Below are 15376 nucleotides of genomic sequence, written 5' to 3' on the forward strand. Positions count from 1 at the left end.
ATGACATGGATTATAACCAGGGCTGCCCGCTTTAGGACTGTAGCGTCTGGATGGGGCGCGCAGACTAACCACTAGTCCAGTGCAGCCCAGTTCAGTTCTTGTTCTCTGATGTGGGAAGTCATGGCGTGGAACTGGGCAGGTCTCTCCTCCTCCAGGTGGTGACAGGACAAACAGTTAGAGAGGGAGATGATCATGTGGAACAAAAAACAAGTATGAAACACGTGTGAGCCTCTGAGTACGTCCCCATCTGTGTGAATACCGAGCTAAGAACAACAAACCCAAAAGGGAGTTTGACTTCACTCTCTCCTTAGAAAGTCATTACTCAACGATATTTATTTGGTGAGGAAATATTTAATATGTGCACCCAGCTGCTTTACGCAGAGCTCCTCCTCCTGGCCGTCTGATCCCGCAGGTTCTTCACCACCAGCAGCTTCTGGCACAGGGCGCCTCTTCCAGGGTCCAGACCTCTAGCAGCCAATGGGGGCTTCGTGCGGCGCTCATTCTGAACTTTTCTCCGTCTGCTTGGCATGGGGTCTCACTCCTCCACAGCTCAGGTTCTTTATATGTTTGTCTTGGACGCAGACGTGGAAAGGCCCTCAGTAGGAGGCGACCAAGTGATTCTACGCAGGAGTAAGGGAAGTGATTCAAAGGAGCGGAAGATGCTCTCAAATGTCTTTTATTGCTCTCTCGGGCTGATGGTTTTTGACCACTTTGCTTCCAAACTAATAATTTCCGTCTACTTCCTTTGAAGGAATCTTTTACTTTTTACTGATTTATAGTGTGAATGTAGGACAGGAAAGGCTGTTTAATCAGTTTTACTTTCCTTTAAGGTGTTAAATATCAACGACATTTATGTTGTTTATAATCCACCGACAGCCAGGAGAAAACAAGTCTCCTGGAAACACACTAATAGTTCCTCTGATAGATTCCCATTCAAACCACATGTTTCCTATCACGAGGTAATACACTGCACCTGAAAGATCCCTTAGTTCATAACTGAGCATGTCACAATGTTAGATATGCCAATTTGTGGATATATTTCTCGGTTCCAATTTTTGAAAACCGTACAAATTCTTTAAAATTGATAACCTTATAATGGTAATAGAGGTTAAAAAATAGAAGTCTCATTGGCATGTGCTGCACATCCAGCGATCCCCTCGGGGAAGACGTCTGTGTGCAGCGTAGCGTTACAAGAGAGAGAATATTGCTTTGCAAAAACACAATTCTGTTCTGAAGACGGATGGGGCGGCTGTGGTTTAAGCATAAATATGTGGCTGTTGCTGAGAATGCAATTTGTTCTTTTAGTCATTAGTATCTAACAATGTCATGCTTACAAGCTGAACTGTCAGTGCTGTGATTTGTGCACGTCTGGGGTTAATAAAGCATCTCCAGACAACAAGATGTCCGCGTACAAAGATCAGTGGTTGACTTGCTGATTTGAAATATTCTCTCCTCCTCTGGGGATTGTTTTCCCATTTTTATTTCCCTCTCCATTCTCTCATCCGTCTCCTTCTTGTTCTTCCTGTGCTCTTTTTTTGCCTCACATTCACTGTTCCTCGGGTTTAGACCCAGCCAGTGGTTCACATACTTGGCCTGGTTTGTCTGGGAACCCGCAGTCAGACGGCCCTTGGAGGTCCTGCCGCCCCTCCCTCCAGCGGTGGTGTGGCAGCTCTCCAGTTCTGCTCTGATAATGTGTTTGTAAATGTGATAATGATATTATAGAATTAGATCTGTGCCTTGTTTTTCCCCGGAAGGTCGCGCTGTCTAAATATTTTGCTGGCAAACAAACATGGAGTTGTGGTTGGACAGGAAACCCACATTTATAATCTCCGGACAAATTCGGCAACACAAGTCTGTGTCTGGGTCGCCTTAGGAATTTAAAATGCTTTTTTGGACGAGAGCTGGAAAACCTCAGTTGTGCTAAAAGAAAAAATAAAGAGCAGTGGCACGTTCTTCTGTATCTGAAGGATGTCCGTGCAAAACATGTGGGATAACTGTCCGATAATGAGCTAATGTTGGCATGTTCACAACTAAGCCAGCTAACATTGTAAGCAATATATTAGCTTAAAATACATCTTGTTGTCATTGTGAGCCTGTTAGCATGCTGACATTAGCATTTAGCTCAAGACAAAAATGTACATAGAGCTGCTCTCTTCCATTTAAGCTATTATACCCAATATTACTTTTACAATGGACGGCAGTATCTCAGTCTGTAGGGACATGTGTTGGGAACCAGAGGATCGGGGTTCAAGTCCTGATTCTGGAGTCTCTTGGTGCCCAAAGAGAATCAGTTGGGGGCCCCTCCAACCAGCATTCACCACCATCATGTCTGCCAGTGTCCCGACGCTGACTCCTTTTCCTCTTTTTTCCTGTTTCCTTCTTCTCTCCTCTAGACGGATCTTTCCTCTTCATTTTCTTTGTTGACTTTCATTGACAAACTTTGGTTTCCACGGCAATAATGCATGCAACGCTTAGCAGGGCCACTGCTTTGGTTTAAGCTTTTTAAGCACTCATGAAAGCTTGACCACGTTATATGTAACTAAACTTTACTATTCATTGATTAAAATAATATAAAACCAAACCAACACATAAGACAGTGTCTCTCAAACCAAACAGTAATACTCTGTGTTTAAATTGGCCCTGCATCCATTGAGCTCTTCCTTTCATGTGGACCTATGTCGATGATGATCCCTTAATAGACTGCGACAGCCTAAATGAAACTGTGGCTCCAAAGAGCCCTCTTCCTTTGATCATTACGACTTAAGGGGCTCTGCAGCCAGCCGCCGTCGACCCTGCCCTTGACTTCGTCAGAGTAAAGCAGTTTGCACTGAGACGATTGTTACCATCAGTGTAAAGCATGCAGCTGCAGGCCATAAAGGTGACTTTTAATAACAGGAAGGGTCCCGTCACAGAGGAGCCACAGGTCTGAGCATAACAGTAGGCAGAGGCAGGGGGTTGTGGAAGGAGATAAGAAGAAGAATCATTATTTTAATATAGGGCATTCCTGCGTTGACTGCAGGTTTTATGCCCTCAGGAACTTCCAGTATTTTTGGTTCCAGGGACCCATGCTGACAAGCCATCTGCCCTAAGTGCTTTTTTGTCAGTTTGACGTATTCGGTTGTTTTTGGTGCATCTGTGACATCTACGCTGCTGTCCGGGTTTCTTTCAGTTGGTACGTTTATGTTTATCTGATTGTAATCTTCCTTAGTAAAATTTTTCAAAGTCGGGCCAACACACATAGATCGTCTGCCCGGGGGTCGATTTCCTCTTGCATGTATTCTCCTCAATCAGACCAAACTGGTCTACTTGTTCCAGGATTAGTTTATTTTAGGCTTTTTTATTATGAAGAAACAAAACAATACAGACAGTAATACAACGGAATCTATCCTAAAATGTATGTATAAGATATTCACAACAAACATGAAGTTTAGAAAACAGAGGGGGAGGGGAAACAGTTTGCCGCTTGCTAATTTGTCAACAAAGTCAACCGAAAGAAGATCCAATAGAAACGAGCTGAAAGAGGGCATATCGCCACCTACTGTAGCAGAGTCGGACATATATTCTGTCAATCAATTGATTCTTCCCCCGTTCTTGTTTACTGGGACAAAGACAGAAGTCAAATAAAATGGCCTAATCGAACTGTAACCATAGCTCGTCTTAACTATTCATGTCAACATAATGAGTGAATTTGTGTTTTCCCCTTAAGTAGTAATTCAATTTTCTGTATTCATCTAGCATGTCGAACCAGAATCTCCCCCACCAGCTTGAAACAGAAATGCACGGTAAATATTCCTGAGTTTCCTTAAAGTATCCAATAAGCCAAAAGTCCTGACCTCGAGGTTCAATTAGAGCAGAAAGTGCTTGCTCTGCACTGCTCAGCACAGATGTTATGGAGTGAAAGATGCTATCAGAGAGAGAGAGAGAGAGAGAGAGAGAGAGACCTGCAGGAGATTGGATGGGCTTTTCTCATCCCTCATGCTGTTCCTTCATGTTATTTTCTCAGTGACCCCTGAGTGCCAGTAAACACGCAGGGTTCAAGGCCTCATCCCGAGCCAAGAGCGATAAAGATGAGTAATGATCGCCTCTCTCTGTGTTTCCCTTGCAGACAAGCCAGCCTAAACGAGGCCGCCGAGAAGTATTACGGACACGCAGCCAGCCTGAGACCTAATGTGAGTACAACCACGGCTAGCTAATCATCCCCCATTACTATTTACCCTGATGGACATTAGGCAATCATAGTCCGGGTGGCTTTCCAATTATATTACTGCCCAGTCTGCCTCACCACAACGGCGCTCATTGTCAGCGGGGCGCAGGAAGCGAGGGCTGGCTCTTTACTGAGCTCAGAGGTTTGTTTGTGTAGCGTCCATCACCAACTTCAAAGGAGGAGCCAAGGTAAGTAGATTGAAAAGAATAATGATAATAACACCCGGTCAGGACTTTGACATCTTGAGAATGAATGGGCTCCAGTCTTAAAAGCTTTGGCAGGAGGGGTCGGGCTGTTTAAGTGAGGGCCGCAGAGGGAGGGAAATATGTTTGGCATGCGGTCGCCCTGTTTGTTCTGTGTTTTGATTAGAAGAAATCAGCTCAGGATTAATGATCAAAATATATCTGGACAACATTAAGCAGACAATGAAGTTTGGTTCTGAAAGCACACAATGAACTATAATATATACAAACAATGACAAACAAAAGCTTGGGTGTATACCAAAAGGCTAAAAGTCAAGATGTCCACAGAAACATGAAACTAAGCTCCGATCCTCTTTGTTTTTCTCCGTGCAGATGTACGCGTTAGCTCTTGCCAGTGAGTTGTGTATTTTAATTCAACCCAGATAAAACAAAGGTACTTTTCCTCAAAGCTGTAGATGTAATGCACATAGAATAAAAAATGCAGTTTAAAGAGAACGGAGAATTGGTGGACATTTTCCAAAGATTCCTAAATAAGCTGTTGTTTATATTGTTCATATTTTCCAAACGATATTAGGGCTGTTACAACAGAGACATTGGGCTGTTGGTTATCCTTTGATTGCTTTAATTCAACATTATGGAGGAATTTGGTTTGGTGTGCGTTGGCACCCATCAAAGGTCTCGTGAGTGCTTTGCTGTAAAAAAATACACAATGTGCTGTCATGTCTACCCCTCTTAGACAACATGAATAATGCCCTGTGTCCACCCTAGGACTTTTTGTTCAGAGCGCCAGCGTCTTTTCTCAGTTGTATTCAATGAGTAGAGCGTTCACAACAGAAAGCGGCCAACTGGAGAAAAAGCACAGCGCTCAGCGTCTTTTTCCGGGCGCTCAGGCTTTTTTGCTCCGAGCACTCAAGTTGGAAATCATTCAACTTTTCAGCTCCTGCCCCCTGCGACACTGAAGAACTATAGATAATGGATGGATTTTTTTTTTTTTAACTACCAGCACAACAAACACTTAGACGAGCGATTCTCCATCAAAGTAAGGTGCATCTTCTTGGGAGTTCAGTTTTTAGTTCTTTCATACTTTACATCTTTGATTAATTTTCACATTCACACCTCCAAAAAACGGAGAGTCTTTTGTTTAAGATGATGTTTTTTACATGTTCCCTTCATGTCAGGCAGTTTCTATAAATCAGGATCATTGCGGGGAAGGAGAACGGGTTTGACGTGCACCAAAGTGCAGAGGACCAGAGTCAAATCTGGGACCTACTGTATGGGACGAGTACCGAGCCTCTGTGTGTTTAGCGTCCACTCCATACAAACCAACCTAAACTGGTACCTCAGACTGAACAGCTCACCTAACTGTTCGTCTGTGAATAATGGGAGGTGGTTGACATCGAAAGGATTACTCGTCTGTCGCTGCTTCTTAAAAAATCCTGGGGATGTTTATGTTCTTAACAGTTCTGTTTCAGGCCACATTCATGTCATTTTCACATGACTGGTTCTTGGCGGCTCTTATTGTACAAACAGGCATTTATTGTCCACATCCAAACACTGAGGCCCCCTTTTTGCCCCTACTTGGTCACTTTAGCTTGGATCCCTTTTTCCATTAATATTGCTTACAGCTGAGGCACAATTGTAACTTAGCATCTTCATCCATCTTCTTTACTGTTATTCTTTGTTCTTCCCGATACAACTTGACTTAAGCCATGTACCCTGTCCATCATCATTTGTCATTTCATGCTTTACTGTGGCTTGACTCTTCCCTCTCCGAAGGTCCTGATGTTTTATATTAAACACATGTGTGTGCGCTCTCCGAGTGAGAGAGGACAATTGCCTCCATTCAAAGGGATTTAGTCCTTTAGTCTTACAATTCCCTCTCTGGACGAGCTAAATCCCATCGGATGTTTGGTTTGGTGGTCGATCTTTGACATCTGTCCTTTTGCATGCAGATCCTTTTTGCCTTAATGCCAATCTGAAGTCATAATGGTGAGGTCTTTTCAGCTCAACTCCAACTCCTGACTCTCCCAGTCTTTGTAGCATATGCTGCTTTACGGTCTAGGTTAATACGCTCCACATCTGGCCTCTCCTCGGCTGCTACATGCCAGTTTTAAGAAGGGTTCGGAGGCAGAGAGGTTACAGAGCAGCAGGAAATGAGGGAAAAAATGAAAGCTTCTGACAAGGGAACATTTCGCAGAGTGTTATGAGTGTGAGGCAGAATGCAAGAGTGGGGATATAAATCACTGAAGCCTAAGATGTCCAGAACTGCAGGAGAAAGGCTTTGGTGAGGAAAGGTGGGAGTCTACGTTGAGGACTGGAGGAAGGAAATAAAAACTCGAGAGTTAGATCAATTCTGCATGGACGCAGAGTGAAAGATCTTTTTGAGAGAGAAGTCAGGGGTCGGGTGATTCTCAAAACCAGACATATTTGCTATAAGGTCTCTTTCCTGTCATCAGTGTCTATCCTGGTGAGGCCACTAAAAATGGCCTCACCAGAACTTCATTTTGGTGATGTTTATTTATATTTAGTGAATAATCCTTTCCCTTACACCGCCCCCAGGATAAAAAGCTTTCAAACGTACAGGCATCTTGTGTATTTTCCATATGGCGGGGACAGTAACTCTGCAGTTTGGGAAGTGAAAGGCAAGAAAGTCATTATCAATGCATACCTGTGTGCTGACTATCTAAAGTTAGCTAGCTAACGATAGTATCAGGATCACTGGCAGCGGTCACTGTCAGTCAGTGTTCTGGGCAGTAATGTGATTTAAAAAGCACAAAACAATATGTTTCCCTGTGCTGTTTGTGTCTTCTCCTCTTCTGTTGTCTTCAGCTTCTCGTGTCTCTTATTTTTCACTTCCTCGCTCCACAATCCTCGCTTGAACCGGAAGTCGTTCTGTGCCGCCATGTTGAAGGACGTCTCAAGTCTCTTATTCCGGCCCAGAGGAGCGAGGAAATAACTCTGAGGAGCTATGATCTACTCATATTGTCTTACATTTCTCACTGACCAAACCTACATAGTTTACTAGAGCAGAGAAAATGTTGCTGTGCTCTCCAAGTCCAAAAAAACTGCATACTGAGTAATTTACCAATATACACCTACTTATCACCTACCTGTGTGGCTGCAGTTTGCATGTGGGGCCCCTTAAACTCTGTGTGTAGGTGGAAACAGTCGTGTTTCAGCCGGCTGTATTCTCTGTAGTTTGATCCCTCCTTGTTATTCTGTGGTTTGACCTTTGAATGGGGGGTCAAACAGAATGTAATTATAGTGCAAACAGCCTCAGAATTAACCGAGCATTAAAGGCTAAAACTCTGGCTGCCTCTGAGGGAAATAACAGAAAAATGGGGAATATATTATTCTGGTTAGGGATTAATGTGTTTGCACTTCATGACACCAGTTGGTGAATTGTTGATTAGTAAGTTGAATGATGCACAAACAGAGAAAGTGAGCAGTGGTGGAAGTGTTGCTCTTATCAGCCTTAAGTTTGTCCCGAGACATCTGTTACATGTTGTAAAAGTGTTGAGGAGAAAACGCTCTGCTCTCTCAGGGACAAAAGGATGATAACACACAGAGTCTATATTTTATATTTTAACAGTTTGATTGTCCCTCTGAGAAATGAATCACTACTATTGTTTCAGTTGTGGTTCTATTGCGTGCCCATCACTCATCCAGCTATGACACTGGATAAACAAAAGATGTTTAGAGAGTTTAAGACGAGGGTGGAACAGTCTAATGGACGAGGGAAATGCATGCAACATCCAGAAGTTCTGCAGAATAAGGTCATATACCTCTGCAAAGCTTTTTTTAAACACAGAGATCATGGTTTCCTGCTGGGACATTACAAGAACTTTGCAAGACTTGGTTCTACTGTCGTATTAGTCTGCATTCACACCTGAGCCGTTTGGTCCATTTGGAACAAACTCTGGTGCTCTTTGTCTGATAGTTTGTTTGGTTTGGGGGTGGTGTGAATGCTCAAACGCATTCTGGTCCGCTTAAGAATAGGGGTCTCGGTTAGATTCCAAGTGCACCAGAGTACAGTTCGCTGTAGGTGAGAATGTGTTCCAGACCAAAGAGACAGCAGCTGAAATGAAGCGTTTCAGGCAGAGGCTGAAATGAGGGATTTTACTCAGACCATGTATCAGATAAAGAAGAGACGGAATGCTACTTTCAAAATCATGCCAGTTTTAGAAAATGACAAACCCTGCCTTTAACATGCAAAGGATGAATCTCAGACTGTTTCAGATTTATGGAAAGTGTTCATGTGGTTGCTTTGCATTTTAGAGTTTGAATGTGTTAATGTCTCTCATGATTTTAATGTAGTGATAAATCAATTAGCTTTATTGGTTTCTTTTTCTTTATTGTAAATCTGTGCTCTGTTTTCCTGTAGTCACTCCTTCACGTAGTCTCATAACACACCACAGACTTCTAGAAACATTTATAGAACTCGTTTGTGTTATTCGCAGCATGTTTCTCTGAGAATGACTCTGATCAGTTAATAAGCCATGAAGAAGAAATTAAAGCCTGTGGGACAACACGTAACAAATCATCGAGAAGACATAATCATGTGCTGTGCAAAGTGACAATGATTCCTGTGGTGATAATTATAGGAAAGAAGCCACATTTAGGGCGGGAAAAGCACACGATGGGACTGTTTTACTTCAACATTCCTCGTTTCCTAGGAATTTGATTACAAACATTATGAACGCCTAAAGCAGTAAAACAGTAGCTTCCCTGCAGGACTGACGTCTTTTCCACACTTCAAACCAAAATGGAGATCAGATGTTGTTCCTCTCTCGGCCTGGTTACTCCCAAAGTTTAGAAGTGATTGCACTCTGGAAGTTTTTCCTCTACTTCTGTCCTGGTGAATCACCGCTCCTCATCACGTTGATGAGTTTGCCCCTCGGTGGCGGCAGCAGCAGGACTCTACAGAATATTTATCCTGACCCACTTCAAAGATGAGGTCGCTGTGACATCTGAGGCCAGAAGGGGGAGACACCGGGACACGCAGAGACGCAGGGTTACCGTCTCAAACACAGTCAGGGCGATCACAACAACAGGAAGAAGAAGCGTGTCTGTAATCTTTGGGGAGGCAGCAGCTCAGACTGTAGGGGTTGGGAACCAGAGGGTCAGTGGTTCAAGTCTGGGTGGTGTGGACCAAAGTCTGGTCTGGTAGCTGGAGAGGTTCACTTCCTGAGCATTTCCTGAGTTTCCTTCAAGCAAGGCACCGAAACCCCAACTGCTCGGGCGCTCTTCCATGTCACTCTAACATCTCTCCATTAGTGCATGTTTGTGCATGTGTGTGTATTTCAACCAATCAATCATTATTTGTAAAGCGCCAATTCATAACAAGTGTTATCTTGAGACGCTTTACAAAAGAGCATATGGGATGATTTGCAGGAAGGATTTCTCCTTTGATTTCATGTTCAAAGGAACATCACTCAGGATTCGTCCGTTAATTTTTAGGGTCTGGCAGACACTCGTGAGGTTACTATTATGTTAATTCTAGAACAGAACTAACATGAATAGTAACATCAGATCAGATGGACAGAACACACCATCAGCATCATCGCCCCCCTCTCTCAGTCTCACCAACACTTTCCATGTTCCTTTGCCACACTTCTTTGCCGCTGACGTGGAGGTCGGAGCAGGCCGTGAATGAGTGAGGACGGGGTGGTTTTGGGGACGACACAGTCCGATGATGGTTCAGCCTGTGTGTCATTTACCCTGGGGCGCTGGTGGCGCCGTGAGTGGTGCGCGCATCCCATGTCTTGGAGCGGGCGGCTTGGGTTCGAGTCCGGCCTGTGGCTCCTTTACCGCGTGTCGGGCCTCACCCTCTCTCTCCCTGATTTCCGTCTCTGTCCACCGTACTATCTCTCCAATAAAGGCACAAAAGCCCAAATTTAATTCTTAAAAGAAAAAAAGTAATTTCCCCCGTCGTGATGTATAAAGGGTATCAAAAAAAGAATAATAATCTGCAGTGTAGCCTCAAAAATTATACTTTAATGTTAAATCATTGTTATTTACTCAACTTTGCCTGTTCACTCCCTCTGACACTCCCTCTGGTTTTGTCTTAATATTTTATTTTCATCCGATCAAAGTTTATCTGTTTTTGTTTGCTCGGATTGAATTGGATGTGATGAAAAACATTTTTGCTCAAATCCCCGTTCCCACTCTAAATTATGTATACCCCAAAGTGTGAATAGATGAGAGTGTATTTGCATCTGTCCTCTGGTGGCCTCTGATGTTTAAAAGATGAATATTGATCAAATCGTTCTTTTATCCAAACAGACCATTGATGGAGGGTAAATAACAGCAGCACACTCTCTCTGTTTAAACCCACTGGGCCTCATTCACAGAGTCTGAGGGCGACATGTCTCCCTAAAGCTCTCTTATGGGCGGGGTTTATTCTGACTGTAGGTACAAACAGAAAAACAGTTGAGTGCTGATGTACCGGACCACAAGCTGTTGGTTTATACGTTTTTTAAATTTGCATTATAAACATTATTAGAATGTCATGATGTTACATTTCTCCACAAGACAAAACTAAGCACCACTAAAGGCATACAAACATATCAAATTATACACACAGTATTCACTTTTATTCGATTAAATGTATATTCTTTATTCTTTATGTTGTTTATTTCTATAGTCATGTGTGATGTTCCGCATTATTATGCCGCCTAAACTCGACATTTTCCAACCTGATTATGTCCATTAGAAAACTTAAATATAAACCTTTTTGAAAACGATTTAAGAAAGAAGCTGGCGCTAAGAGAAAAACCGCTGGGTGGACACGGCGCCAAAGGCTACCCTGAGGTGTACTCAGCATGAAACTGATCTGGTCCTAACATCAGCCTCTCTTCTGGTTTCAGTATCCGGCAGCCTTGATGAACCTGGGGGCGATCCTCCACCTCAACGGGAAGCTGCAAGAAGCCGAAGCCAATTACCTCCGAGCGCTGCAGCTGAAACCCGATGACTCCATCACCCAGTCCAACCTGCGGAAGCTGTGGAACATCATGGAGAAACAGGGCCTGAGGACCACCAGCCCCTGAGCTCGGCCCGCCCACCTACCTGCCATCTGCACGCCAGATCTGGGGGAACAAGACGGCCAGCATGCTCCTCATTCTGTCCTCTCATGAAGGGGGACTCAGGGGGGATGTTTGCTCAGAGGGGACAGGACTGAGTGCTGAAGTCCTCCTAAGAACTCTTGAGCTCTGCACACTCCTCAGGCCAGCAGCTCACAGTTTGGCAAGGCGCTGCTCGGACTCTTTAGAAACTCAGAATTAGTCCTCTCACAGGAAACACTTTTTATTTGATAACTAGAGCACTTAAACTGGAAGTGAGAAAGGTACATCCCTCAACATTTGTGATAAATTAGGTGTTTTAAAACAAGCATGTGTAGCTCCAAAGGGAGGAATTTCCCCCTCAGCAGTGAGAGATAAAACATAAAATAGAATCTCTAAAGGCTGCGCTTAAAGTATTTCAATTAAGTTTGGGTTCGATCAGATGTTCAAACTTGATAATCAAGAGAAATTAGGAAAATAGTGAGAATTGGAAACCATCCAAAAGCTCCAAATGAATCACGTTAATTAAGTTTAATCACACCCTTACTTTGTTTTGCAAATGAGATTTCAGGGCACTTGAAAATGAAAACAATTAGCAGCATCATTGAAAGCTTTGTGTAGCAGGAGTTTTGATATTTGGTGTCAAAAAAAAGGGAAATTTAATTGGAAGCCACCGCAGAACAACAACAGCCTCTCAAAGCTCGACAATGGCTGGATGTTTAAACGCAGAAGAAGAAAATAAGACCCCTCCTCACAGGGTGATGCCTTATTTAAAAAAACATTTTAAAAAAAGTGTGGATCTTCTCAAGCAGAGAACTGAAGTATACATGTGGCATTTTTTACCACCACTCGCCATTTCTGCTCTGCACTGGGGAAAAAAAGCCAAGTCACCATGGTAACATAAAAAGCTATAAATGGAAATATTAAGCTATCTCTTGGTGGGAGTGCCACAGAACAAAGAGGCAGGTATGCTAAAGCCTCGTTTCCTCTAAGCGTTCTGGTTCAGTTCAGTACGGTACACATTTATTAAGAGTTGGGAAGGGTACCAAAACTACTTTTTAGGTACCCGTCTGTTGGGGTGCCAAGCGTGCCGATCCGACCTTAAAAGGTGGAGCTAGACAAACTGCAGTCCCTTGATTGGTCAAAAGAATCCTCAATTCCTGTTCAACAGCGGTAATAAAGGACAGACACAAAACACACAATGTTTAAATATCTTGTGGATTTTAAGAGAGAAATGTCAAGGCCATGGACGACCTTGGAGATTCTGGCCATTCTAGGAATCATTGATCTTTGATTACTGTGTCACATTCTTCTTCTTTGCTGGATTTATTGGCCGTCTACGCTGCTGTGAAAACGCAAGATCATGGTTTGTACCAAACTGTACCAAACTGTACTGAACCAAACCGGACCACTTTGTGGAAACGGGTTTTCAGATTCACTACCCTCTTCTTTCTCGCGCTCCAGACGAGCGTGCAGCGAGCTGATGAAGGAGTTCAAACCAAATACAGACGCTATGCCTACGCCACACTTTATCTGTCACCACAGAGCAATGCAAAGACATGAGGGAAATGTTGTAACGCCTACGTGTTCGTTTAAACTAATATCAGCGTGTTTGTACAGAATGAATCCTAATATATACTTACAGTGTGTATAGTATACAGAAAATCATGCAGCAAAAAAGTAGCCCGACTAAAAGTGGAAGCTCAGATATTGAGCAGGTTTAGTCCGTCAGGTGAGGGGTTCCTCCGGCAGTCTTAAGGGTCTCCTTTGTTTTGTATATATTCTGTGTTCTTCACATCTCTTGGTTTATCGTTGTCAGCATACAGGACGTGAAACAGCACCTTCCATTATTTGTGATTTTTTTTTTCTTTTTTTTTTTGTTATCGGCCACAAACCTCCTGAAATATTTGTGTCCTTCCTTTTGAAGAACATTGTAAGTTATTGCTTTGTGTTACGAGAGCAACAGAACCAGCTGGCACTGTGTTTTTAAGTGTTACATGAAGGACGTGAGTGGATAAGATGTTTAAATACAGTCGAGTCGGCCATTATAGTTAACACAGAGTAGATCAATGACGTCAGTGGTGGATCAAATTTAAATATATATGCATCACTTGTTAGGGCGGAGATATACTTGCTGTTTAATCTACACAACTGGCTGCGTCATGAACGTGTATATATACTTGACCATGAGCGACATGCGTTACTGGATTAAACCTCTAGAGGGCACACCACAGAGCTCACATCTACTTGTTGTGTTGGATGAATGAAACAAATATGCGGACACTAAGCTGCAATCTCCGGTTTTGAAAAATGAAGCCAATGCTGAAGTGAAAAATCATGCAGATCCTTTAGTGTCCACTAGAGGCTGCAGAAGCCTCAGAAGTCACATACACATCCATTCAAAAAAGCCTGTTTTCACAGCGGAAATTCACGTTTACAGCCTGGTAAAAAAAAAACGAATAGGTCTGATAAGCTTGTCTTTCTCTGCACACACTGTACAGGGAGTGATTTATTTTAAACCTACTCCTTATGGATTTTTGAGGATTGACAGTGACGCATAATTAAGTGGCTGACCTGACTGAAGGGTGGGCACTGTGAAGCTGTTTGTCAGGAGGCTTAAGGCCCACCTCAGCTCCAGCTCATCGCCTGGTGTTATGACAAAATGTAAGGGTAAGACGGTATTTCCAGCATGGTGACAGCCATTGACAGGCTTCCAAAGATGGGCGACATCACTCAGGATTCGTCCGTTAATTTTTAGGGTCTGTGGCAGACACTCATGTGAGGTTACTATTATGTTAATTCTAGAACAGAACTAACATGAATAGTAACATCAGATCAGATGGACAGAACACACCATCAGCATCATCGCCCCCTCTCTCAGTCTCACCAACACTTTCCACCATGCGCGGATGTAATAGCCCCGGTGTTTCGGTTTAAATTGTGACCCTGCTGCCTGATGAAATTAAGCAGAATGCGCCCGTTGATATCGTAGTTACAGACGCTGTTGAAGGCAGAGAGAGTTGCCAGAAGCTAACGCCGAGGTGTAGTACTGACATCGAACATCTTAGCATTATATGTCTATATTTAAATGTGGATCAGCAGAGTAGATCTCCTTTATCTGACATCCTCTCTGCCTCTAGACTGCCCCCTACTGTTCATGTGCATACTTCAGCCCATGTTTATTTTTTCGAGGACGTGTTAAAAGCAAGTATATCTCTCCGGCCTCTCAATCACATCGGCGTTAACACTGTTTCTGTGTTGTAATGTGGTTGTCACCAGTGATGTGTTCACAAGAAAATCACAGCTCACACTCGTTTCCTGTCCCACACGTCACCGTCCACACACTCACAGCGCCTCCTAGTGTCTCCTGTGTATATAAAGTGTTCCTGAACAAACACTGAGAACCGTTATTGCTTGAGTGAAGATGTAAAAATAAAGAAGTGTTTCACTCTGTGTCTCTGCTCAGGGATCTTAAGCAGTGGGTTGTTGCAGAAACTTGTCCACAGAGCGTTTACTAAATTAAAGATTTATTTTTGAAAGTTGTTGTATTTGTATAAATTATGGAGATTTGTAGCCTTTTTCTCCTGTTTTTTGTAATATACAGAAGAACAATGTGCCAGGATATACTTTTTTTCTTCCCGATGTTGCTTTTTTTTCCACAATAAATTTATGGTGTTCTGCTTTTACTTCGCTTCCTGTGCAGCTGTTTTTGACGGCGACCTTTGACATTTCAGGTGATTTATAGATTTCATATGTTTACCATATTGATCCAAGGACAAGACAATCCTGATTATCCTGATGAGACACATTTTTAGAAAAAGACTAAATGTCGTTATCAGAAAGAAAACCGTTTTATTTGAAAATAATGCAGACACAAAAGGATAAAAGCACCGTGTCTCGGCGCTGAA

At 43.0% G+C, this 15376-nt stretch overlaps 1 protein-coding gene across 1 annotated transcript in view; it reads left to right on the plus strand.

The window, feature by feature from the left end:
- Positions 1-15154, plus strand: part of tmtc2b (transmembrane O-mannosyltransferase targeting cadherins 2b) — a 111625-nt gene extending 96471 nt beyond the window's left edge. Inside the window, exons 11-12 of the mRNA XM_020639801.3 lie at positions 4106-4169; positions 11277-15154. Coding sequence (XP_020495457.2) covers positions 4106-4169; positions 11277-11456 — 244 coding nt within the window. The 3' untranslated portion in view covers positions 11457-15154. The remainder of the gene's footprint in view (positions 1-4105; positions 4170-11276) is intronic.
- Positions 15155-15376: the final 222 nt, after the last annotated feature.

The sequence above is a fragment of the Labrus bergylta genome, chromosome 7 (assembly GCF_963930695.1).
Source record: "Labrus bergylta chromosome 7, fLabBer1.1, whole genome shotgun sequence".
Lineage (NCBI taxonomy): Eukaryota > Metazoa > Chordata > Actinopteri > Labriformes > Labridae > Labrus > Labrus bergylta.